This window comes from Odocoileus virginianus, chromosome 20, assembly GCF_023699985.2.
Source record: "Odocoileus virginianus isolate 20LAN1187 ecotype Illinois chromosome 20, Ovbor_1.2, whole genome shotgun sequence".
Classification (NCBI taxonomy): Eukaryota; Metazoa; Chordata; class Mammalia; order Artiodactyla; family Cervidae; genus Odocoileus; species Odocoileus virginianus.
In genome coordinates, this window is record NC_069693.1 from 57,011,257 (window position 1) to 57,036,993 (window position 25,737).

A 25,737-nucleotide genomic window follows, 5' to 3' on the forward strand; every position below is an offset into this window, starting at 1 on the left:
AGGTTCATCCAGTATTCCCTCTAATGCTGTCCCTGACCTGTGTTTCAATAAGGATATTTTAGCGTGTGGCCACCAGATTACAGTTCATGGCAGGGTTGTTGAGCATTCTGCAGGCTCTTATCCAGTGACACTGAGGCCAGCCTAGGACAAATTCCAGGCTCCTGACAGCCATTCAAGGAGGGATCTGCCATCTGTTGCAATGAACAAATGCCTTTCCCATGTCTAAACTGCTAATTTCTCCTGCAGAAAACCTGGCTAAGAATGTGCAGCAGCTACGAGATTAGGCAACACCAAGAATTGTTACCTTAGTAGATATCATTATTGTAATCTGTTTATAATGTACCAAGTTGATATGTTTTCCCAATTTTCATGCATTCTTTTAACAAATGTTTATTAAAAGTGCCTGCCATGTGCCAGGCGCTGCACCAGGTTGGATTAGATGAGTGATCGAAACAGACATCAGGTCCAGCCTTTGTGGAGTTTCCACCCCAAGAGGGAGATGGACAATAAACATAATAAATAAATTATGTGATGTGTTAGAAAATGCTGAATGTTAAGAAGAAAAGAAAAATCTGAGGAGGGTAGTGGGAGCAGGACCGTGGGGTGAGGGTGAAGGTTAGAGTGTTGAACAGGATGGTAAGTGTAAGTCTCACTGAGAAGTTGAGATCTGGGCACAGACTTGAGGGAGGTAAGAAAGTTAATAAGATGTTCTATTGGAAGAGGGTATTTCAGGTGGAAGGAATGGCTTGAGTCTCGGCCTTCAAAGGTGGGTGTGTACCTGCGGTGGAGTGAGTGTGGGGTTAGTCTTGGAGAGCAGGTCTGAGAGGTGAGTACCTGGTCAGGTGCTGTGCCTTCTGCTAAGGTGTGGAAAGCTGCTGCAGACGAAGTCTGCTGGGCAGTTAGTGAAAGTCTGGAGTTAGGGAGCAAGGTCTGGGCTGAAAATAAGACATTTGGGAGTCAGAGGCAGTTTACTGGTATATAAGCCTTGGGACTGGATGAAATCACTCAGGAAGTGAGTGTCCATGAAGAAAAGCCGTCCAAAGATTGTGTGCTGGAAGACTCCCAGATGCCCCCAAAGCAGCCAACATTAACAGTCGGACAAGTCCAAATTGTGGGCCTTTCTACAGGCATGGGGACTGTTCTAGATCAAAGGAGATCAACTTTTCTTGGTTTGAAGTTTTTCAGGAGAAATTTAAAATATACTTTGCTGCCAAAGATGAATTAGTTCAGAAAAAGAACAAGCAACTGCTAAAGATCCATAGTTTTTCTCTAGCAGCAGCAAGGTTTTAATTTGTTTGTGGATTACAGAGAAGCATCTTTTTAAGGGCGTGAGAGGACAAGAGTAGGAACGACAAGAAGTGTTGCTTTTCTGCTCTGTGCCAGGCGTTGTGCTGCTCAGTGCTTTCACATGCGTCGCAGAGGTTGCTCTTTGTTGACTTCTTTATCCCACCTCGCCTCCTTGGCAAATTCCTTCTCGTCCTGCACATTTCAGATACCTCCCCCTCCCTCTCTGCAGCCTTCCCCAGCTCACACTGTTAGGCTCCTAAAGCACTTAGTTTTCTCATAATCTGATTAATTACTTGTTTGTGTTTCTGTCTTGAGCAAATGACGTTAATGAGGCTAAGAAATTTTTGTTTCTATCTCCAGTGGCCAACAGCATCTGGGACACCGAAGGCACTCAAGGGCTAGGTTGATGAGTACCTCCTTTAATCATCACACCTCAAGGTGCTTATCATTATCTGCAGTATACTTGGGCTTCCCTGCTGGCTCAGTCAGTGAAGAGTCTGCCTGCAGTGCGGGAGACCTGGGTTTGATCCCTGGATAGGGAAGATCCCCTGGAGAAGGGCATGGCTACCCACTCCAGTATTCTTGCCTGGAGAGTCCCCATGGACAGAGGAGCCTGGTGAGCTACAGTCCGTGGGGTCACAGAGTCAGACACAACTGAGTGACCAAGTACACACACACATTAATGAGTTATCTGAGGCTCAGATCAATTTTCTCACCCAAACGGTCTTTAGAACAAGCAAACAAAAAGGTTTGAGTGGCAGGGGCAGTTTTCTCCACTGAATGCTAAGCCACTGCACCTCACTGCTTTAAAAACACAGCTCCAAAGTAGTGGTGATGATCCTCAGGACTTAGTATATACGCAGTGCTCAGATATTCCAGTATTCCTGTCTGAAGTCTAGATGCTGATTTTCGTGGCTTTTATGAAATCTATATATATATATATATATATATATATGACCATCAATATATGGGACAAGTTGAAATTTTAAGTGTTTCTTGTAGTTAACTACAACAGATACCAACTATATAGTCTTAAACTTACGATTTAAAATTATTAGCTGGCTGGGATTTCCCTGGTGGTTCAGCGGTTAAGACTCCATGCTTCCATTGCAGGGGACCTGAGTTCAATCCCTGGTCAAGGAACTAAGATCCTGCGTAGTGTATGGCATGACAAAAAGTAATAATAATAAAATTTTTTAAAATAGTAAAATACAGATATTATTGATAGCTGGGAGAACAGGCAGATCTGTAGAGACAGAACATAGATTAGCTCCTGGCCTGGAGCTGGAGGAATGGGGTGACTGCTAATGAATGGGTATGAAGAGGAGGTTTTTTTTTTGAGAGAATGATAAAATGTTCTAAAATTAGACTGTGATATTGGCTGCACAACTGAATACACTGAGAACCATTGACTTGCATACTTTAAATGAGTGACTTCTTTAGTATGTGAATTGTATTGCAGTCAAGCTGTTCTTAAAAGTTTTAACTGAGAATAAAAAATGATGTGTCACCAGTTTTTCCAGCATTCTTTGATCAATAGAATACAAATCAGTTCAGTAGCTTAATCTTCACTTTTAGAAAAAAGCTCTTCATGACAACTAGGTAAGTTTGGGGGAGGGGAGTTGTTTTGTGTGTTTTTGCATGAATGCCCTTTTAGTTTTAGTAATATCATTCAAATGAGACCACCAGTGTCAATACCTCTGGCTCCAAAGCGACTTTCTTCTGGGCAGCAGGAATGGTGAACATGCTCACACAGTCTTTGCTGAATTACCTCACAGTGACAGGAAGGGCATCATGAAGCCACTTACCCCCAAGGAGAGGGTCACCTGCTCTCTCAGGCTGCTCCTGGCTTCAGGGCAAGGAGCCAGAGGACAGAGGCCTTGCTCTCACAGCAGGGAGAGAATGATGCCAAGTTTCCCAGGGCTAGTAATATACAAGGATGAATTGGAGAACTGTCCAGTCCACCCTTCGCATCTTTAGTTAATGATGTTTGGTTTGATTTGTTTTCGTTTTCTTGAACCATCTGTGCTAGGCAGGGTTGGCCAGCCTTGTTTCAGCATACCTTCATCTCCCAGGCAGCAGTCGCTAAAGCTCCTTCTTCACACCTATTGGCCATGACCCATAGTCGTACATTTACCTTATGACCCATTGTGGATCATGGTTATAAATGCTCTGAGGGGATCCCAGCATGCAGAGAAACTGGATTTGTTCAAGGTTCATCCATCATTCAGCAGTGGAGCTGGATGACAGAAGCCTCATGAAACAGTCTACGTTTCTGAATGAAAAAGCTTCTTCAGCGACCCCTGACTGGCAGATTAAAGAAAGAGACTCTCCTTAGCCTTATCATTTTTTCTTCCTTAGAGATGGAGGGTGGGAATTCTTTTTGGTGGTCAGTGATGCAGTGCTTAAAAATCTTCCATTTATTAAAGAGGAGCTATGTTGTGGTTATACAGATTACCCAGTTGTGGTTAACATACATGAAAACCATTTCCTGAGTGCAGTGAAAACGAAAGTTTTCTGCTTTCTCTACCAGACTATGTGGGAACAGATATTCCTCTTTATTGAAATCCATTGCATTGCTTTAGCGAAGTGACACCTCGGGCTCAGGCTGGAAACAACCCCCTTCTTTTGATCACCCTTGTGCAGGTAATTGCTTCCCAAGGACTCTTTAATCCTGGATTGTGAGGGGTGCTGTGACGATGGGAAAACTCTGGATGATGGTGTGTCCTGGCTATCTGAAGACAGGCGCTGCCCTGGGAGAGGGACAGGTTGGGGTCTGGGCCGTGTTGAGTTGCCTGTTGAGTGAGCAGGAAAGCGCCTCCTGGGAGGCCAGAGAAGATCCCCTGGCCAGTGAGCGAGCGACTGACTGTGCAGCTGCCATGCGGTGAGTGAGCTGGAGTCAGGGACCCCACAGGCACGCCAGGTGCTAGAAAACAACCTGTTTCACCACTCAGCTTCATCTAATGAGAGGACTGTCAAGCACACCCCTCTCCAGACAGAGCTGCGAGGTGTCAGGAATCAAGCTCTGTCCCATGTTCATATCCTTCTCATTTGCAACTTAGCATGCTTGTTTAGTAGTGGTGAGAAGTTGAGGCGTGGAGGGGGAGTAATTTTGCAAAATACATGCTAGGTAACTCATGTGTGTTTCATCTGAAGCCTTGTGGTTAATGTGCCTCCCCATTTCTAGAAGGGAGCACAGGCACGACTCATTTCAGTGAGCGCTCCCTGATCTGACTGAGCATACTGCCACATCCTGAGACTCTAACCTGATCTCAGCCTGGGAGGTGGCCAAGACTTTAAAATGTATTTTATGTTGACATCCTCAGACATTTTCATGAGGAGAGAGAGAGATCTCCCTGAGAAAAAGCAAGCTGGAAGTCAAAGAAAGCAGAATGCTGAGGTCTGAGAAAGCATGCCAACTCCCGAGTCAGCAGTTAGCCAGAACAGCCCAGTCGGGCACATTTGTCTTCCGGGCTCCACGCTTTGCTTCTCACTGGCCGCTGTCTCTGGGAGAGGCGCTCTTCTCCTGCCCGGATCAGACCAGTCAGGGTGAACGGGGCTCCTGCCCTCAGCCCCGGCGGATAGTCCGGAGCCGCCTGGCCTGGCTCGGTCCCAGGGAGGCCCCAGAGTGCCCCCACAGAGGGGTTCGCTCTGCTCACTCGCTTCTGCCCCAGGGCTGTGACTGGTTGGCACCCATATGGACGCAGTGTCTGGAAAACAAGCTGTGCCTGCCTCAGTTGAGATCCCAGGGTTTGCCTAAAGAAAAATGCCATTATGAGTTTTGTTAGGAGCTGTATTTAATAATTTCTTTAAAAGTCTGTCTCAGAAATGTAAATGGTCTGTTTGTGTTGATCAGTACATTATTCTTCCCAGCTGCGCCTGATCATGCAAATTAAAGCAACAGCAGCACCTCTGGGGAGAGGCCTCCATTCCCCCCCCAGGCATAATCCTCACTCCCAGTAAACAGAACATTTCCTCCTTGGAGAGCCCCCTGGCCTGCTTCAGGCCCCAACTGCTCTAACGCGGTGGCGGCTCTCCCCTGCTCGCCCTGGGCCCCGCCATGGGAATGGTGTGAGGAAGGAAGTTGCCAGAGCAGAGGCAGGAAGGGATGTGGCATTATCTCTTTCCCAGGGAATGAGATGAAACCACACGGGAGTGGGACAAAGGAGAAGGGAAACAGAAAAGTATCCTTTCCTCAAGGTCTGGTGGGCAGACCAGAGGGTTTTTCTTCGCCACTGACTTTGCACTGACTTCGCTTAACCCTCTGCACACCGAGCCTCTGACCCTTGAGAAGAGAACCCAGATATCAAGGTGAATGCTTCTGTGTTTGCTCACCATTGGCAGTTCTAGTCTAGGACCCTGCTGATGATGATAACCCTTGGCCTTTCTCCAATGACTGCCTTTTCACTTTTTGGAGACTTTCTTATACCCAGAGGTGATGGGGCATGAATCACCCCCCCAAAAAGAAAATTTGTATATATAGAGAGAAGGAGAGAGAGAGAAAGCAAATGTGGCAAAATGTTAATAACTGGTGAATTATAGTGAAGAGTATTTAGATAAATAGTTGTTCTCTGCTTTCATCTTTTCTGTCAGTTTGACATTTTGAAACTGGAAAGTTGAGGGGACGTTCTCAGCAGACCACTTTGGCCTCCTTGTGCTGTCACATTCCATCTCGCAGAAGCAGGAGCGGACTGGGTGCTCTAGAGCTCACCCACCTGCCTGACAACGCAGGCCTTTTACGTCTTCATACAGTATTTTTCTCTGCATTAAGTGTGTGAACCAAGCACTGCAGAGGCCTCATGTGCGCCAAGGATTGGCATGGAGAAGGACCCATTCTTTCCTAATGCTTGTCTAACTTTGACCCGCCCTGAAAGGTCTGAACTAGGCAGATTAATGAAAACAAACAACAATAAAAACAAACAATTGCCTTCTGTGGCAAGGGGCCCAAGCCCACTGAGCTGGTCTCACAGAACAATGGACTGGCGGAGGACTGCTCTCCACAAAGAGGGGCATTAACTTTCTCTCGGCACATGACGCTAATCAACTGCTGCCCAGCTGCTCATTAGCTGTCCCAGAGAATAAGTCCGTTTCAGTGTTGTTTGAGAGTCCCCAGCCACAAGTTACTTGTCTCAGAAATACTTGACCTTGATCATAAGAGAGACCAGAGACTGTGCAGTTACAGGACTCCTGCTGCTTTGAAGAGAGCTGACTGGAGGGATGGTGTGTCTTCTGTAGGAAGAGCTGCTCATTTAAATAGAACCAAGTCAGCTAAAATAGTCCTCCCAGCAAGCAAAACAGTCCTGTGCTTAACAGATAGGGAAGAAACAGTTGGAAAGGGCTTTCTGTAACATAGTATTTTAGAAGAGCTTAGAATTCGGGGCTTTTGCTACCAGAATCATCACCAGTTTTCACAGACATGCTGTAAAGATGGAGAGCAGCTGAAAACAAATCAGACAAAACTTAACTTCCCTTTACTCTTGGATTGGCGTAAGATCAATAAAACTGAGTTAGCAGACCATTTTCTATTTGTACAAAAACTGTGAAGCTGCTACTTGTTGCCAGCTTTTATTTCACCTTTTGCTGGTAGATGCCTTTTTTCCTTTTTCTGTTTTTTTTTTTTTTTTTTTTGGCTGGCAGTGTATCAATGTCAATGTTTCTGGTTTTCCACTTTACTGAGCCCAATGTCCCATAGAATACTGGCAATACAATGTTGGGAAGTGAATGGGATTTAAACTCTTTTCCTAATGTGCCACTGGCTTCCAGTCCATTTCCTTGAGTCGTCTGGTCTTGGGCTTTGGGAAGATTACTTAAGAGACTTATGCAGGTGGGGAGTGAAATTGGCCCAGGGACTGGGGCTTTACTTTTCATTCTTAGGGATTTCAGCTTAATCCAAAGAAGATCTGCAAGAGAACAAGCAGACGGCTCTCACTGAAGCAGACAGCTCTCACTGAAGAATTTCCATCATAAACCTTCTTCCCATTTCTCGGGAAGAACCATGCCAGTTCCAGACCCTTGTATGGCTCTTAGTCCATGGGTGAGCTACGAAAAGTCCACTCCTGCTTTGTAAACAGATGACAGATACTAAGGAAACTGCTTATCTCTGCCCAAAAATCTTAGTTCCAAATAATTTGCATTTTAGTGGTTAAGCAAGTTGTGAGTCGGAAGGCATAGACTTGAGCTGGGCTGTGTGTGTTGAAGTTCCAGGTAGAGGTCAGTGGAACTCCCATGCACTTTGTGTTGACCTTATCCTTGCTGGTTCAGTTTTGGAGCTTCCTTTTCTTTGCTGTTGGTTAAAATATAATGTTAAAAACTTCTGTTATAAGAGAAAATTCATTTGTCCACTGTCAAATCCTATTAAACATGTAGTGATCACATACCATGGCAAAGCTTTGTACAATGATGAATGAGCCAAGAATGAGTAAGACATGGGCCCTGTGTACAGTGAGCTCCAGGACAACAGGGAAGATAAGAATTTTCCCTCAGCCCCCAAAATCAGCAGTGAAATTGGAGTGTGGAAGGGATGGCCAAAGGTTATCTGTCCTCATCTCTAGTATCAGCAAGGTGACCAAAAGCACCGAGTACTGGACCCAAGTCTGTCTCTCACTGTGTACCTGGGCAGATTTCTTAACCTTCTTAGAGTTTAGTTAACACATCTGTAAAACAAAGAGTTTGCATTATCTGGCCTCTCAGCTGCTCCTTCTTTCATGCCCTAATAGTATTTGGTCACAATTTTTTTGTATAATCATCTCCTCCACCAGATTTTCTCCTTGAAGCCAAGAATTATGCTTTATATATTTTTGTATCAATCCCTAGTTCCAAGCACACTGTCTGATGTACAGTAATTTCTGAGTAATCTCTGTCGGATGTGTCCAATGAACGAATGTACTCTAAATTCATTCCCAAACCTCAAATTCTATTCTGTGGGACCACTGGGCGCCTGAGGCTGATTTTAAAGATCATGGGAAAGATGTTCCCACTCTTTCTTGAGAACCAGTTGCTCTGTCTTGTCATCCTTTCTATTTCTGTCTAAGAAGTTATTTTTCCAGCTCCTTTCCAGTACATCTTATAAATAAATAGCAGGATCCAGAGCTTCACTGAACATGGCCAGATAAAGCAGTGCTTTTGCTATGGAGCAGATCAGTTGGGTGAATCTGTGTCCATGTTCATGGGACTGGAACAAAGAAAACATGTTACTTTAATATCTTTATAACAGATTCAACAGAATGGACTTTATCATTTAGTTGCAATGAATTTTGTTAAACCTACATTTCAGGGGCTAAAAAGCAGTGTAAGTTCTAGCAGATTATCATTGTAAACTTTGAATTCAGAAAGGAAAAAGACAACAGTCATTTTGCCCTTTTACCCTTTTTACTTTTCTGAGATTCTGAATCTTCTTTTGTGAGGTCTTGGTTGGTGTGTGGTGTTGGGACAAGCCATCAGGCTTGGTGTCGCGGGAAGGGAGTTGAGATAATTGCTGACTGATGGGGAACGAACAGAAAGCACAGAAGCAAAGGCTTAGTGAGCGTCTCTCTCACCAGCGTGCTGCGCACTCAGCCACACTGTGATGGCACAGAAGCCTGCTGGTCAGAGCGACGGCCATGCCCCTCAGATGGAGCTAGTGTTCACATCGAACATACGGTCGTGAGATCAGCAGAGCAGGAGGAGGTGGTTGAAATGTCTTGGATTACATGGAAACATCTTGGCAGCAATATTCTGGACGTGTCTGAATGTAACGTTCTGACTGCATTCTGAGGGAGCAAGTGCAGGCGCCCTCCTGTGAGCTTTGGTCTCTAAAGGTGGGTGAGGGTTCTCTTGAATGTGGTTTCTCTGACACAGCTCACCCCCCTTTAGAACCAAGACTGGAAAGTCTGCAGATGGGGAAGGGGTTTTGAGCTGTCAGAACCAACTTCCTGGTAGTCTCTCGCCCTTACGGCTTAGGATCCAGAGTAAACTCTGATGCCTGAAGCTGCATGGGTTCCTGCTGACAGCAGAGAGGTCACCAAGGGGATCTGGAGTGCCCCCTTTGCCTGGTTGCCCAGTACACAGCTGCTCAGTGCCTGTGGGACGCCAGTGCCGGGTCACCGTCTCCTAGCCCAGCCGCTGTTGTGTGGGGGCCGTGCAGGGCACGGCGTGCTTTGCACTTCCCAGCAGGGCAGAGACGGCTCCCAGCCGCGGCCCAGAAGCTGACTGTCTGCTGCCTGCCTCAGCTTTCCTGAAAGCCTGATGGATGAACCTTCGCTGCAGAGAGGGGGCCAAGGTCAGAGTCGCTCTGCCTTCCTGAAGGCTGCGATGGACTGACTCCAGGACTATGCCACTGCAGCCCTGTTTGAAGGTGGAAAGCGAGTATGAGACCTCACATGCCAGACTCCAGGAGAGGTGCTGGTCTCAGTGATGAGGCGCCGCCACATGCTTTGACGACTACTGTAAATGTGTTGTTCACTTTGATTTAGCCTCAAATAAAAGATGAGTAGTTTAACTTTTGAGGCCATCAAATTAGGAAATCATACACTGTGTTAATAGTCCAGTGGAGGCAGACCTGGAAGCTTTTCCATAAAGCGTAATAGAACAGGTGACAGTTTGCTGATGTTTACTGGTGAACAAGGCAAAGAGGGGTTGTGACTGTTTTCCTTTTCTAACACCTCTTCACTGCTGTGTGCAAAAATCATTTTCCTTTGTTGAAAAGATGGTGTATTCTGGTAATGCCATCAGAGCTGTAGGCTAAGGGGGAGAGATGTGTACAAGGTCATGGTGTTGCCCAGATAAAATGGGAAACCCTGAGTTGCTGAGAACTGGTTGGCAAATATAAGTGGAAATTCCTGCCCTTAGAATTCCCTAATTTAGAAGTATTCCAAATACCTTTTATTCTAAAAAAGTCTAATCCTTTCCCACTAGTTGCTTCTGTGGTCCAGGTAACACTGTTGACTTTATTGAATGTCTCCTGTTGGCAGAACTATATCCATGTGCTAGAGAGAGATTTGGAAACCCAGAACTTAAGTGTCCACATCATACAGAGCCGGCACAGGGCAGGCTGTGTTTCTCCTGAGCATCTGTTTTAGATTCCCAACAAAGCAGAACCTTGGGGAAGGCTTTGAGTGCAGGTAGCTTATTTGGGAAGGCGTCTCAAGAAGCAGGAGTTGAGGGAGCAGGGGAGGTGAGGCCGGGAAGGGGGGAAAGCCAGTACAGGCGTGTGTGCCCAAGGCCACAGGGCCCCACGTCACCAGGACTTCTGAGGGGCATTCGGTGTGCCTCCCAGAGCCGCCCGCCTGTGCACGAGAGCTTGGCCACTCAGCCACCAGCTCCCCACAGTCATTCCACCACAGTGCCTGTGACATGTGGACAGGGTCGGAGGAGGCCCCGTGGCCAGAAATGAGAAGCCCGCGGGTATGTGGCTTTAGCGAGGTGTCAGCAGCGGCCCTGAGCCTCCTCCGAGCTGACCCGTGTGGCCGTGGCTGAGAGCGGAGCCCCTCAGGCACGCATTACGGACAGAAGCAGGCCTGCGGTGGGAGAGAACCGGGGCGCTGTTGACACTCCAGCAGGAGGTGTCTAATCCGGAGAGTGCGGGAAGGGCCTGGGAGAGCCTCCTGCAGGAGGTGGTTTCCCGGCTGAGACAAGACCAGAGAGGTAAACTGCACGGTCGGGATGGTGTGGCTGGAGCTTTGGCTGCAAAGGAAGATGTGGTGAGGGAAGGTCAGGAAGAACTTCAAGACTGAAGGCATTTAGACTTTATCCTAAGAGCAGTCGGGGTCAGGGAAGAGGTACTTAAACAGAAAGACGTGCTAAGCTTCGTGTTTTAGGAAACTCACTCTAAAGACAGCATATATTAATAACATTGATGCCAGGATGGAACAAGTGAGTGATGGGACCAGATAAAAGTCAGAGAGACAAGTGAAGAGGCTGCTGATGTATCCAAGTGAGAGAAAATAAAACTGAGAACCAGTATAGTGCAGCAGGTGAGAAGTGGAAACATTTGAGCCATATTAAGTTTCCTCATCCCCCCTCATGCTCTGTTCCTGGTAAAATATCAGCACCTGCAATGCAGGAGACACACGTTCAGTCCCTGGGTCAGGAAGATCCTCTGGAGAAGGAAATGGCAACCCACTCCAGTATTCTTGCCTGGAGAATCCCATGGACAGAGGAGCCTGGCGGCCTACAGGCTCTTCACTTGTCTTCACTTGTCTCCATGGGGTTGCAAAGAGGTGGACATCATTGAGCGACCAAGCACACACTCATGCTCTGTTCCTGGTAAAATAGAGTCTGTGTGTGTGGATGGAGAGACTGTTGTAGGGACTGAGTTATCTGGAAAAGAATTAGAAAGTATGACTTGAAAGCTCATTAAAAACTGTTTGGAAAATTCATAAGCAAATTGGGAACAAAGTAGCCATTAGGAGATCTCTCCAGTAAACTCCCACACTGGAGGTGAGAGCACAGTGCCCCACCCTGAGGGCCAGAAAGGCCTGTCTTATCCTGGAGCTGCACCTGCTCTTGGTTTGAGCTTTGCTGTAGCATTTAACCTCTCCACTCTTGGCTTATTTGTCCAACTTAGTGAGGACAGTGACGCCTGCCCAGCCTCTTCTGAGTTGATCTTAAGCTGACAGCATGTAGTAGGGTATGACCACGACGGGGAAGCTAACATCCCCTCCACCAGTATGAACAGAATGAGAATGTGGAGGGTAACTGTCCAGCCCCTAGAGTCTCGTGTTCACTGTGGACACTGGCCTGTTGCCTCTCTCCAGGGCAGAGGTAGTAAGCTGTCCCTCCCCGGCACTATGCTGCAGGGAGGTGGGACTTCAGAATAATTGGTGAGTCAAGATCACCTCGAAGGTTCCTCCTCCACCTCTGAGACTCAGTGCTCCTTTTTCACAGGCATTAGGGAGAATAAGATGAGAAAATGGCCATGAAAAGCACTTGGAGAATTAGCCTTCTAGACAAGTGAGAGGTACTATTATCAATGTTATCAGTAGGCCTTGTGATGTTAGCTCATAGAGTTTTTAAAAGTTTTAACTCTCTTGCATATCCCAGTAGAGCAGAAAATGATTTCTAATTTTCTGTATGCTGGTATATAACTTGTTTTACTTTCTAAAGAGACCAAAAGCCATGTTCCTTCTCTAGTTCCTTCTTCTTATAGAGCCTTCTTACTAGCTGCAGTTTGTTTTGCTTATTTGAACTCACACATTTAACATTGACTAGAAACATGCAACCTGCCAGGACTTGAACTTGGGCATGTGAGGTTTCTCCCGCCGTCCATGATAGCGTCACCAGCAAGCAGAGCACAGGCTGTACATTCCTTGCTCTCGGGGTGAGGAATGTTCTCCACCTCCTGGGAAAAACCAGGGTCCTGATTCATAGGAGTTGAAAGGAAATGATCTTCAGAGTCTTTTAAAGATAGTATGACCTCTTGCTCATCAGTGTTGGGATCTGGTTCTCGTTGTCTTGAAAGGATTCCCTGGGGCTTTAGTGCATAGATGATGACAGTGACACAGGGTGGATAACATTCACCTTGCACCTTTACTCTGGGCCAGGTGCTGTCTTAAGCACTTTACATAGAAGAGAGACTACTGCCCTGTGAGTAAGTGTTCATTTTGTAGATTAGGAAACCAAGGCAGATATATTGATAGTTAAATAACTTGCCTAAAGACACGTGGTTCAAGTTGGATATGAACCATGGCATGTGATTCTAGACCAGGACTGAGTCATGCTGGGCTTCTCGCTCCTGCAGGCAGAGGCCTGTCTGTCATACGCACCAGAGAGAGGTCATGAGGATCCCCTGTCCCCGGCTTGTTACAGCGGCGGGGCCGCCCAGCAGGGAGAGCGAGTCAGAGCTCTGGCCTCTCTACCGAGTTCTCCCCCCGACAGGAAGCAGGCACGGCTTCCATTAAGATAAGGAGCTCGAATCAGGGAGGCCCATGCAGTCAGAAAAACCGTTACTCAAGAGATCAGAATTTCTACATGCTCCATGTTTCATGTTTTTGCTTCCCCTAGGTTAAAAAGATCAAGTGGCATGAGCAGCCTTTTGGGGAAAATCGGAGCCAAGAAGCAGAAGATGAGCACCCTAGAGAAGTCTAAGCTGGACTGGGAGAGCTTCAAGGAGGAAGAGGGCATTGGCGAGGAGCTAGCCATCCACAACCGAGGGAAGGAGGGGTAAGAACCCGCGCGTTCTGTTCCTCTGACGCCCTCGAGGCCGCGGGAGAGCTCTTTGCCCACACGCCACCCCGTGTGAGTAGGCGGGAGCTCTCCACAGTGAGGTGAAAACTGTGAGTGCTCTGCTTTGCTGCTGAAGCTCTGCTCTCATGGGCAGGTCCCTCCGGGGAGGGAGACACTGAGGTGATGGGCTGAGGGTGGGAGGGCGTGTGAGCAGGAACCCCCTGGGGAACAGGCATGGCTGCCTCAGAGACTCTGCTGGCGTGCGGCTCCTGTGAGCTGTGTCAGCTCCTTCGTTCGTGTGGCCAGATTGGCTCACCGTATCAGCCTTGGCCTCATCCGAATTATTTGGTCTTCTGAGAAGCCAGGCAAACACAGAGCCGGTGGAGTGCCTAGATGTTGTCACATTATTGTGGGACTTTTTTGTTTGGGTTATCTTGACCCGCGTGGGCCTTCACCCTTGGTTTCAACCTGTGTGACACACCAGCCCTCAGACAACATCTGACCATCACGTGTACCCTCTTCCTCTTCACTTAGCAGTACAAAGAAGATGTCCATAAACTCTGCACAGGCATATCCCAGGAGAAATGGTTTTCAGTGGTTTCTTAGGAACCTCAGAAGAAGCCAAGAACAAAGGGACTGCAAAACTGGGTCCGTGGCTCTGAGTCCACTCCTGTCCCTTGCAGAGGCACCTGTGGCCCGGTGGACGGCCCGGCGCCCCCACCCCTACAGAGAGAGAGGCGCGAGTGGCCCAGCACCGCCCCCCCACTACAGAGAGAGAGAGAGGTGCGCAGTGGCCCAGCGGATGGCCCGGCACCCACAGTGCCACCACCCCTACAGAGAAAGGGAGGCCAGCATGACCCAGCACCACCACCACCACCCCCCCCCACAGAGAGAGAGGCGTGCGTGGCCCGGCCCGGCAGCCCCGCCCCTCGCCGACAAGCGCTTTCCTGCAGTCCCTATGCGTCCCTGAGGCTCAGCTCCATTGCCAGTAAACTGGGGTGATCGAGAGGTTGGTGATCTTGATGGTCATGAGGCTGTCGTGAGACCAAACATGTGATCTGCTTATCATGTGTATAGCTATATAGCACAGGCAGACCTCAGAGGTACTGCAGGCTCAGTTCCAGACCAACACGATGAAGCAAATAACACAATAAAGCCTTCATGTGAATTTTTTGGTTTCCCAGTGGGTATAAGTTATGTTTATACTATACTGATAGTTTGTTAAGTGTTCAAGCATTGTATGTAGAACACAATGTACATACCTAATTTAAAAATACTTTACTGCTACAAAATGTTAACAGTCATCTGACAATACAAAATTGCCATAGTCCTGCAGTTTGTACAAAAACAGTGTCTGCACAGTGCAGTGTAGTGGAGCACAGTAAAATGGACGACACTGTCCACATACGCCCTTTGCAGAGCACCTGTCAGTGTCACCTAAAGGTGTGTGTTAAGTGGTAGTCGCTCAGGTGTATTTACAAGCTAAATTCTAATAAAGATAGGTGGGAGATTTGTTGGGGGGGCGGGTCATTTTTCAAGATTAGGTTTCAAGACTATGTGAATGAATGTAGAAGCTGATCAGGATATGAAATTTTTTTTTTCTCTAATGACATTATGAGCTTGTGTAGCTACCAGGCTTCTGAGTTCATCTGTCAGAGATGGTTGGCCACAGGACAAGGGCAGAAGTGCCAAAGCCATCCAGGGAAAGCCCACGAGAAAGCACTGGCAGGGCTTGGTGTTACCCCGAGGTCTCTGACGCACGCCCCAACCTCCCCTCTCTGATTCAGACCAGGCAACTCAGCCCCGCCTCTTCTCCTGTTTGCCCAGTGATCTCAGGCAGCGGAGGAACTGCCCGTGTGTGCCACACTTTACTGCTTCTCTGAGGATTGACTATATGGGTTAGACAATGTTCTTTCTGTTAATAGAGGTCTTGTAAAAGTAAGGAGCGGTGCTGCTGAAGATAAGGGAGAGATAAGAAAATGTAGGCTGGAAGCGAAAACAAGATGATTAAAAAGGACATCTGCCCAAGGAGGGCTTTTCAGGCAATGGAAAATCACATAACTGGGTTAGGGAACAGCCAAGAGCACGGAACTTTGCCGCTCTCTGCTTTTTCCTGTCTCTGAGCCTTTCCCCCCAGCCAGGCAACTCCACGGATCTGACTGTGTTTTTCCAGTGTTAGTCTCATGACTGCTGCGCTCTGCTTCGGCACCTCTCACCTGCCCTCTCCAGCGCCCACCCCACACCTGCACTCACTGCCTCTCCTGGCTCCTGCTGGCTGATTAAGGGCCCAGCCCCTATTCCAAGGAAGGAACTGTTGCTGTGGTTCTTAACCTTGGTTAAGCACAAGTCTCTTCTGGGTTTTTTCCAAGTTCACATGATAAAGACCTCCCTGTACACTGCTGAATCAAGAGTCAAGGGTGTGAGTGTGTGTGCTTGCACACTTGTACACATACATAATGGAATACTCCTCGGCCATAATAAATAATGAAAATTTGGACTTCCTTGGAGGTCCAGTGGATAAGAATACACCTGCCAATGCAGGGGACATGGGTTTGATCCCTGGTCCGTAAAGATCCCACATGCCATGGAGCAACTAAGCGTGTGCACCACAGCTGCCGAGCTCACACTCTGGAGCCCATGAGCTTCAACACGGGGTTCATGCACATTTTAGGGCCCTCAGGCCATGAATACTGAGCCCAAGTGCTGCAGCTGCTGAAGCCTACACGCCTAGAGCCCATGCTCCGCAACAAGAGAAGCCTGCAAATGAAAAGTAGCCCCTACTCACCAAAACTAGAGAAAGCTTGTGTGCAACAACCAAGACCCAGCACAACAGCAACAACAACAGCAAAGGATGAGATTTTGCCATTTGCAACAACATGGATGGATTAGAGGATATTATGCCTAGTGAAATGCTTAGTGAAATAAGTCAGAGAAAGACTAATGCTGTATGACATCACTTATATGTGGAATCTAACCTAGTAAACAAAGCAAAAAGAAGCTACATGGGAACACAGCCAATATTTTATAACTATATGGAGTATAACCTTTAAAAATGATGAATTACTGGGGAGTAACCCTGGGCCAGTGGTTAAGACTCTGCTTCCACAGCAGGGGACCACCTGTTCGATCTCTGGTCAGGGGACTAAGATCCCACAAGCCATGCAGCGTGGCCAAAAAATTGTGAATTACTGTGGAGAATCCCATGGACAGAGGAACCTGGTGGGTTACAGTCCATAGGGTTGCAAAGAGTCAAACACGACTGAAGTGACTTAGCACAGCACACCTAAAACTTATATAATGTTGTGCATCAACTGTACCTCGATTTAAAAAAAAAAAATCACAGATACCAGTATCTTTAAATCACTCCTCATGTGCTTCTCATGTACAGCCAGGATTGAGAATTACTAGACCACAGCAGCAAAATTCTAGAAATGAGAGCAAGACAATCAGCTGCTGGGTGAGCCTTTCCAGCATCTGCGTAACTAGAGAGCCAACTTCAGAACAGGCAAGAAGATTTCTGTGGAGAAGTGCGCCCAGTGCCACAGTGTCAAAGGGCAGGGGGCACAAGCCAAACCTGAAAGGTCTGTTTGGTCAGGTCCCCAAATTCCCTTACACACATGCCAACGAGAGCAGAGGTCATCTGGGGAGAGTCTACTCTGAGGGTGGAGAATCCCAGACAGTGTTACCCTGGAACAAAAGTGATCTCTGCTGGAACTAAGAAGGGGGAAAGATCATATTTGATAACATCTCGAATAAGGTACTTGTGAATAATCATTGGCCTCTACCATAGTTATTATGAGACTGTGACCTTTTTACAGGTACCATATTTAAATTGTTCTCACATAGAAGAATCCAGATCACAAACACATAAAATGATTACAGGTGATAAAAATATTCCTGTAATAAATACAGTCCTGATTAAAATAAGATAGAGAAAGAGAGAGAGTGAAAGCACTCAGCCATGTCTGACTCTTTGTGACACCATGGACGGTAGCCTACCACACTCCTCCGTCCATGGGATTCTCCAGGCAAGAGTACTGGAGGAGGTTGCCATTTCCTTCTCCAGAGGATCTTCCCAACCCAGGGATCAAACCCGGGTCTCCCTCGTTGTAGGCAGATGCTTTACCATCCGAGCCACCAGGGAAGTCCAAAATAATAGTTGAGGTTAAAAGATTATGTTGTGCTTTTTGCGTTTTGATAGTAATTCTACTTCAGTAAGCGCTATGCCATCTTTCCCCTTGTAAACCTTTGATACAGTTTGAAGCTACATTGGTTAGTATTGAATTATTATTGTCCAGTCTTTTAAAAGCAATTTTGCTATCTTAAAATATTCACAAGAAGAAGCAAAGCACCTTGAGAAACAGCAGGCACAGGATCAGATTGGCAGAGAATTTAGACAATGAAGATAGCAGATACAGATTTTAATACAGTTATGCCTGCTGTATTTAAATAAGTAAACAAAGTTGAAAATATTTACAAGAAGAAGAAACTATAAAAAGTGGCCCTAGAACTCCCCTCATGGTCCAGCGGTTGAGAGTCTGCCTGCCAGTGCAGGGAACACAAGTTCGACCCCTGGTCTGGGAAGATTCCACATGCTGCAGGGCAGCGAACCCTGTGCACCGCAGCTCCTGACCCCCTGCTCAGCCCGTGCTCTGCAACGAGAGAAGCCAGCACAGTGAGAGGCCCAGCTGCCACAGCTGGAGAAGCCTCTCCTGCAGCAGTGAGCACCCCGTGCACTGCAGTGGGACCCAGCACGGCCAGACATAGATAAGATTCTGTTTAAGGTGGCCCTCGCAGATTTGAAAAAGACCCAGACAAAATTTCTAGAACTGAACATTTTAATAACCATAATTAAAAGTGCAGAGGATAGATTTAATAGTAGTTAGATCATTATCTAAGAGCATACACGAACTAGAAAAGATCCAGAATATACTTCAGAGAGACAGAAAGACAAAAAAATATGAAAGGGGGAAGTGAAGCTTCCTGGAGGACAGTGTAGGAAAAGATGAAAGACACCTCTTTATAGACTTTAAAACCCAAAGAATCCCAAGATAAATAAAATAGAAATCCACACTGCAGGGTGAAACTACAGACAACCAAAGACAAAGAGAAAAGTCTTAAGAGCAGCCAGAAAAAAAGAGACTTCTCTGAAAGGAGGGGTTATACTGACAGGTAGCTTCTCAATAACGAACTTCTAGTAACATCCCCAAACTGGAAACAACTCAGATATCGATAATAGTGTACTAGACAGATAAGATGTGATGTGTTCATGAACTGGGATACTCTTTAGCTATTGGAATGAACATGGGTAAGTTTTGGTAACATAAGAACACAGGTTCATGCAGTATAATGCCATGTATTTTATTGATTTAATTCCATTTATACAGAGGTCAAAAATGGGCAAAAACAGTGTGTCCGTTAGGTCAGTTTGTGAAGAAGCAAGTCAGAATACTCACCATGTATGTCTGTGTGAAGTTCATGGTTAGGCCATCACTAGGTCAAGAAGCACAATGCTGCCAGCCTTCTGGAGGCACATGTGTATCTCTCACCACCACGCACATACCGGTATCCAACACTCAAGCCCAGCCAGGTGTGAACCTGCCCACATTTCTGCTTTAAGGTTCTGTTCCTCTGATATTACGGTCTAGTTCTGTCTGATTGTGAATCATTATAAAGCAAGCTCTCCCAGGCCAGCTTGGGTTTCTCTGGGGTGCTTATCCTCTGCTTCTTGGCTTGCTTTATAAAATGGTTCATCTTCCTTGCCCACTTTATACTGTGAGGGTGTGGTGGTGGTTTAGTTGCTAAGTTGTGTCTGACTTTTGTGACCCCGTGGACTGCAGCGCGCCAGGCTCTTCTGTCCATGGGACTCTCCTGGCAAAAATACTGGAGTGGGTTACCATTCTCCAGGGGATCTTCCCAACCAAGAAATTGAACCTGGGTCTCCTGCATTGCAGGCAGATTCTTTACCATCTGAGCTACGAGGGAGTTGGGTGTATGTTCTGTTTCACAATAAACTGAATTGAATTCAACTCTGGACCCTACTGCCAGCCTGTCATGTGCTGTAGCCCCCGTTTCTTCATCTGTGCGGTAGAAACTCTTCAGTATCCTCACGGGTGTTTTATGGGAATTAGATAATAAGTTGGGGAATGTCTGGCATGTTTACAGATAGGGTTCCCCCTGCCCCCACCCCACCCCCCAGCCTCCCACCCTCTCTGCTTTCTCCCATCTGCCGTTACTGACCACTCCCAGCGTAGGGCCTTGCTGGGAGGCTGGATGCTCGCTGCCTCTAAACTCCTTCCTGGTGTGGTCCTGCCAGGCCTTCGGGAGCACCACGCTGTGGCCTGTACAGCCTGGTGGCACCTCCTCCCAGTCCTGCGCTTTAAGGTAGGAGGCCCCAGGCCCACGTGCTGGGCAGCTCCTCACACTCTCTCCTCCAGGAAAGCTCACTAATTCCATGGCTTGCTCTGGACAGATACTGTTAGAAGGTATTGGTAATGGGGAGGTGAACCAGACCCTGCGCTTGGAGCTGACTGCACATGAAGCAAGACACTACCGGAAAAGCTAGCCCCGCCTGAGCACCCCACTGAGCTGAAGCCTCCGTAGCAGCCGTTTAGTTCACATCTCCGTTTGCATGTGCAAGAAGCACCTCAGACTTAACATCCAAAACCAGATACAGACAGCCCCTGCTTTTCAGGAGTTTGCTCTGTGCCATTTTGCTTTTACCAAAAACCTCCATGAATGCTCTCCCTTTTCTCCCTAACTGAAAGAAATCTGAAGAGGTTTCATTTTCACCAAAAAGGTAGCTGCTTCTTCACGCCATGTCAGCTAAGAGAGGTGTCATAGGAATACTTTACTTTCAGATAGCAGGGGAAACCTGGGCTTGCTTTCTTTCCATAAACAGTCTCCTTCCTCAGACTTCGCAGAAAATGGTTCCATCCCTATCCACTCAACTGATGAAAGAAAACCCTTGAAGTCAGTCCTGAAAGTGCAATAGAAAATTCTCCTGTGAAGTGTTTTGGCCCCTCCCAGCTGCTCGCAGTCCGGTACCAGCCACAGGCGTCTGCATTTGTACCTCTGTTCTCCTCCACGTCGCAGCCAAAGTGATTTTTTGAATGTGCAAACCATTTTCCCTGCTCTCCCTGCTGAAAGCCCTTCAGTAGCACTTAGGTCAGCGTTCACCTCCTCCCCAGGCGTTCCACGCCCTCCCTGAGCCGTCCACTGCCCACCTGTTACACTTCTGCCTGCCTGCGGCTGCCCAGCCTCTGCTCCGCTCCTCAGCACCTCCCCAGTTCCTCCTCCGTGCTGGGCTCTTGTTGGTCACTCGGGTGCCGCTCTCTACTCCCTAGCGTAGCCCACTGTAGAAACCCTCCATCACATCTCTCTGTTTGATCCTCCTCACACTGTCACATGGTATGGCATCGTGCTGTGTTTCATGTGCAATAAGCTCCAAGGGCAGGGTCTGGCTCACCTCCCCACCACCAGTACCTTCTCAGAGTGTCTGCCCAGAGCAGGCGCTGAGTTGTTGTGCTGGTCTGGATGTCCATTCTGCTAGCTGTCAGGCACCCGTGGTTTTGTTTGAAACCTAGGAGGATTAGAATTAACCCCCCAGAAAAGAAGGGCATGGCATGTCGGAATGAGATCTCCACTCGGGCATCTTTTTCAGTCAGCAAGGTTGGTTAAAATGCCTGTACCAAAGAGGTCAGCTGAACAGCAAAGAATTGCTGCTTTTCCTCTGAGCCCCGCACTCCAGAACTCAGTCCAGTATTTCAAGATCTGTGTGGCCCTCAGGCCTCTAGCATTGCTTCCCTCTATTCCTGCAACCGCTCTTACTAGATTCCCTGGCGCATCCACTGTCAGCGGCACGTCTCTCCTGCACTGCTGAGGCGGAGGCCGGCAGGCTTAGAAGACGGATCAGTGCACAGAGAAGGAGAGGAGGCCAGGCATGGTCTTGGCTGCTCCTGGCAATCAAACTGAAGGTCGTGGAGCGTGATGATTGGAAACCAGGTGTGTTTGTGATTTGGAGAGACCACAGAAAAGAATTTTCTTTCTTCAAAGAGCCTATCTCCGTGACCCCCAAGAATCTCAGCTTTGAGGTGAGATGGGAGGAGAGCAGTGGGAAGAAGCCTCATTACAGGCAGCGCCTTCTCGCTCTGGCCCCCGGGGCGCGCTCGAGTCCTTTCCCTCTGCCTCGTGCTGTGTCGATGTCGGGCAGACTGCTGCTTTCTTGCGCGGGTCTCAGAACTGCAAAGTTCGCCTCTCCTCACACCCATCACAGAGCTCTGTTCCAGCCTCAGGGCCTGTGTTGCCTGTTGCTTTCTGGTGTTGATCCACTTTGCTTCCCAGGTTTGTGCTGCACAGAACGCCTGTGGGCTCTGCCGGGGGCAGAGTGATAACCAGTCACAGGACGTCCTCGTGTGCCACTTCAGACTCCCTGCAGCTGTCTGTGCTCTTTCTCCACTCTTCATCCCCAATTTTTAGCCGCTCCACCCGGCATGTGGGATCTTAATTCCCCAACCAGGGATGAAACCTGTGTCCCCCGTGATGGAAGGGCAGTGTCTTAACCACTGGACTGCCAGGGAAGTCCCTACTCTTTCTTTTCCTAACCATAGGTCTGGAGGCCTCTTGTGGATAGTTGTGACCGTGTGGCGGAGCTTTTTTGTCTTCTTCCATTTTTCCTTCCCTCCTCAACGGCCTGGATGTCAAGGAAATTGGTGGCAGAAAAGTAATTTGGGTTGAAAGATCAAAAAGATAACCAAGCCTATTGTGTCTAACCTGGTTCTGAAAGGAAAGGCTCAGCACATCCCTTGGGTTTTAGTGCTGTTAGCTTACTTTGTGAGTGACAGTGAAGAGCTGCGGCCTTTTAACCGGGCTCCATAGGGAATGGTGGCAGGAAGGGCATGTCCCCACCTCCACCCCGCAGTAGACAGGGCTGAACCAGGCTGGTCCCCAGGAGTGCTGGGCACTGACCCAAAAAAAACCTTTGCACTTGTCAACTGGTGGTTCTCCTTGGAGACTGTGACCTGCTTACGGGGCCTGAAAACTTCCTGAGGCTCAGGTTAGATAGGTCATCTGCTCGGGCCACCTTACAGAGCCAGCCTTCCCCGCAAGCCCTTCCTCTTTCTGGAGCCCTTGGTCTCTTGGTCCCTGTTCCAGCTGTCCCGGGTTCTGAGGCTTGGGAGTGATACAATCAGGTCAGAAATGGGAGGCAAGAAGCCCACAGTGCTCATAGTCATTTCTGGTTTTATTGTTTACAGAGTACTTCTCATGGTTTCACTGTATTGTCAGAGAGGTGTTGTAATTTTTGCTCATGTTTTCCAGCGAAGAAAAATGAACTATCCTGCCCACAGTCACACACACAGTTAATGCTGGAACAGCCCTCATCCTTGGCACCTTTTTGATCTCAGGGAGGCAGGGAGAGGCTTGTCCAGTAGAACTTTGGTTTCTGGTCCGCTCTTGGCATCAAGCCAAAGCCATCACAAGGCTCCTGTTAGCAGCTGCAGGTGCTATAAATGGGGGAGTGAAGTCGCCAGACCTGCCGGGATGGCCTTTGTCTGGGTTGCCCTTGAGAATTCAGTTGCCTTCTGCACATGCACCCCCTCTGCTGCTGGAGGCGTTCCCTCAACCCGAACTCTTCCTGCACCTGACTGTTTCGCACCCAGCCTGGCCTTGCTCTTGATGGTTTCAAGGTCAGCTGGACCTGACACAGCTTCCAGGAACCTGCGAGGCCATTATTTATGCTCAGTGAGCATCTTAATTTAAGTAGCACTTCCTCTACTTTAAAGGAAGGTCAAAGAGGAAAAACCACAAATGCTCAAAGCTGCCTGCTTCCTATTCTGTCCTCAGGCCGCGCTTTCAGATGACCCTGGCTGGTAGCTCTCCTGAAACATGCCCTGAAGTCTTCTCAACCACAGCCCCCCCACCTCTTTTCTATGGAAACCCTAGGGGCAGTTAAGCGAGCTGCTGTCAAAACTCTGACCCCCACTGTGGTCTTCAGCCAGGGCTCCTGAGCTGGTGTGTGGAGGGCAGCAGTTGTGAGGCGACACAGTCCATCAGTCAGTTCTGGCTCAGGGCCCCACTGGGGGAGTTGCGGGGCCTCTGTGGTGGACGGAGAAGGAGCTTGTTCTGTGTGTGTCCACTTCCCGCCACCATCTCTCCTGCTTTCTCACTTTATCAAAAAGGGTGCTCCGCCCCCGGCAGTGGCTTCGCCGTCTGCCAGGGAATCTGAAGCTGTGATCTGTATTTCACTGGCTAAATCTGACAGCCTGACCCTGAGGGCTCACGTCGAATTTACAGGCAGGCCGTGCCCTTGCATTTCCAGCCATTCCGGCCCCTCCATGGCGATTTTGACTCAGCTGCTGAGTTCCTGATCCTGGGCTGGGTTGTTGTCACAGATGCTGGTAACATGCACCGGAGAGCTCACTGCTTCTCTTGAGTTGTTGGTCCTCAGAGCCCTGACTGTAGAAGCTGGCTTCCCGAAATGATGGTGACTGCCATTTTATGGAGCACCTGCTCTGTGCTAGGCATTGTATATACACTATTTCATTTAATCCCCGCCGCAGGCCTTCAGAGTAGGGGTGATCATCTTTTTTTTTCCTGGCAGATTAAGAAAGAATTAGCCAGGTTAGAAGGCTTATTCAGAGAGAGCCAGCAAGTCACAGGGTCAGGATTCGGCCCGAGCCGCCACCCCGCCTGTCGGGAGAGCAGGGAGGGTGGGCTGCCCTTCACAGGGTGAGCTCAGCCGAGGAACATGGGGTCCTGAAGCTGGTGACGTGCTCACCACAAGCGAAATGACCTTGTCATCACAGATGCACGTTTTCCGCAGTGCAACAAAGGAAAGATTAGCACACAGATTCAATTATGTCTCCCATTTTCAGTGGCAATTTTGCTCTTAGTAAATTACTTGGCAGAGAGCCCCTCCCGCCAAGGCAAATGGCAGCGCACTTTGTGGCCAGAAGGTGCGTGAAAATGGAGCTGTATCTCACTCCCCTCGGTGCCTGCCAGCTTCAGCCTGGGACTTCCCTCCCACCGTGCCTGGCAGGCCGAAGTAGGCGAGGGGCAGGCCGCCCGCCTTGAGGGGACCCTGAGTACGTGGGCCCTGGGCGCAGAGGCACTTGACCTCGTTCCCTTGGAGGAATTTAGGGAAGCTTTCTCTGTCATCCTCACGGAAGGCCCCTGGCCCCAGGTGGGTGGAGGACACGGGAGAGGAGGGATGGGTGAGGGGAAGGAAGGGCCGCCAGCTGGTAGGTGCCCGGACAGTGAGCGCTTGCCACTGCAGCTGCTGTGTGACCAGGTCAGGCTCGAACCCAGGCCTGACTGAGCCCTGATTTCCTTTAAACCTGGTTACACAATCACGTTTTCCTGCCCCCGGCTGCTAATGGACTTCCCCTTGATAAGTTGTTGCTTTCTGTTTTTCATTTTACTTTTGTTCACCTCTGAACCAGAAAGTGCCTTGTTTAGACCAAATGAGTGGTCTGGACATTACTGAAAGAGTAGTGGTAGCCCCTCTGGGCGCTGCCCGTGGTCACCTGCCTGCATTTGCTGTCACCCACTGAGCCCCGGGCCGGGTGGGCCCCTCCCCCCAGGGAGAGGGGATGCTGCCGCGGAGGTGTTTTCTTACTCAGTGCTGACCGGCATCTTCATTTTCTTCCAGGTACATCGAGCGAAAAGCTTTTCTAGACCGAGTGGATCATAGGCAGTTTGAAATCGAGCGAGATCTCAGGCTGAGCAAAATGAAGCCCTGATGTGATGAGGAGCCCCCGGCAGCTCAGTCCTCTCTACAGCGTGAGCTTCTTGTGTGTCTGCGAGATGTTTCCTGTTTCTCATCGACTGTCTCCCAGCAAGGTCCTTTTTTCTACATTGAATTTCTGCCTTTGTATCTTGATCTCATGTGATTTCATTTGTTTTACTTTTAATAGTTTGTCCTTTCAAAAATAAAAATTAAAAAAAAAAGTACAAGTTGATCCTGTGAGAGACTGGTGAGGATGACGCCACTTGCCGTCCCTTTGTTCTGCTGCAAAGTCTAAGAGGCCGAGCCCATTCCTCGGGCCTGTCTTGGCTGCTGTGGAGAAGGGCGTGTGGCCCACTCGCCGTGGGCCCGAGAGCAGGGGCTGTCTGAGACGGGGCCCGCTGTGCTGGTGCGACGCCGGGCCCCGTGCTTCTGTCCTGACTGGGACTCCTCGCTGATACAGTGTAAGGATGTAAAGTAAGGATATGCCATCACTGAATTAGAGATCTTTCTTTTCCCTCAGCCATTCTCCTTTCCAAAGTCAACTTCCCGTGTGTTCTCACCTCAGTAATTCTTTGATTGGG

The 25,737-nt window shown here is 48.5% G+C and overlaps 1 protein-coding gene across 1 annotated transcript in view; it reads left to right on the forward strand.

The window, feature by feature from the left end:
- The window catches only part of LOC110131408 (craniofacial development protein 1), a 101,118-nt gene extending 75,735 nt beyond the window's left edge, over positions 1-25,383 (forward strand). The window contains exons 6-7 of the mRNA XM_020884009.2: positions 13,267-13,425; positions 25,079-25,383. Of these exons, the coding sequence (XP_020739668.2) occupies positions 13,267-13,425; positions 25,079-25,169 (250 nt within the window). The 3' untranslated portion in view covers positions 25,170-25,383. The remainder of the gene's footprint in view (positions 1-13,266; positions 13,426-25,078) is intronic.
- Positions 25,384-25,737: the final 354 nt, after the last annotated feature.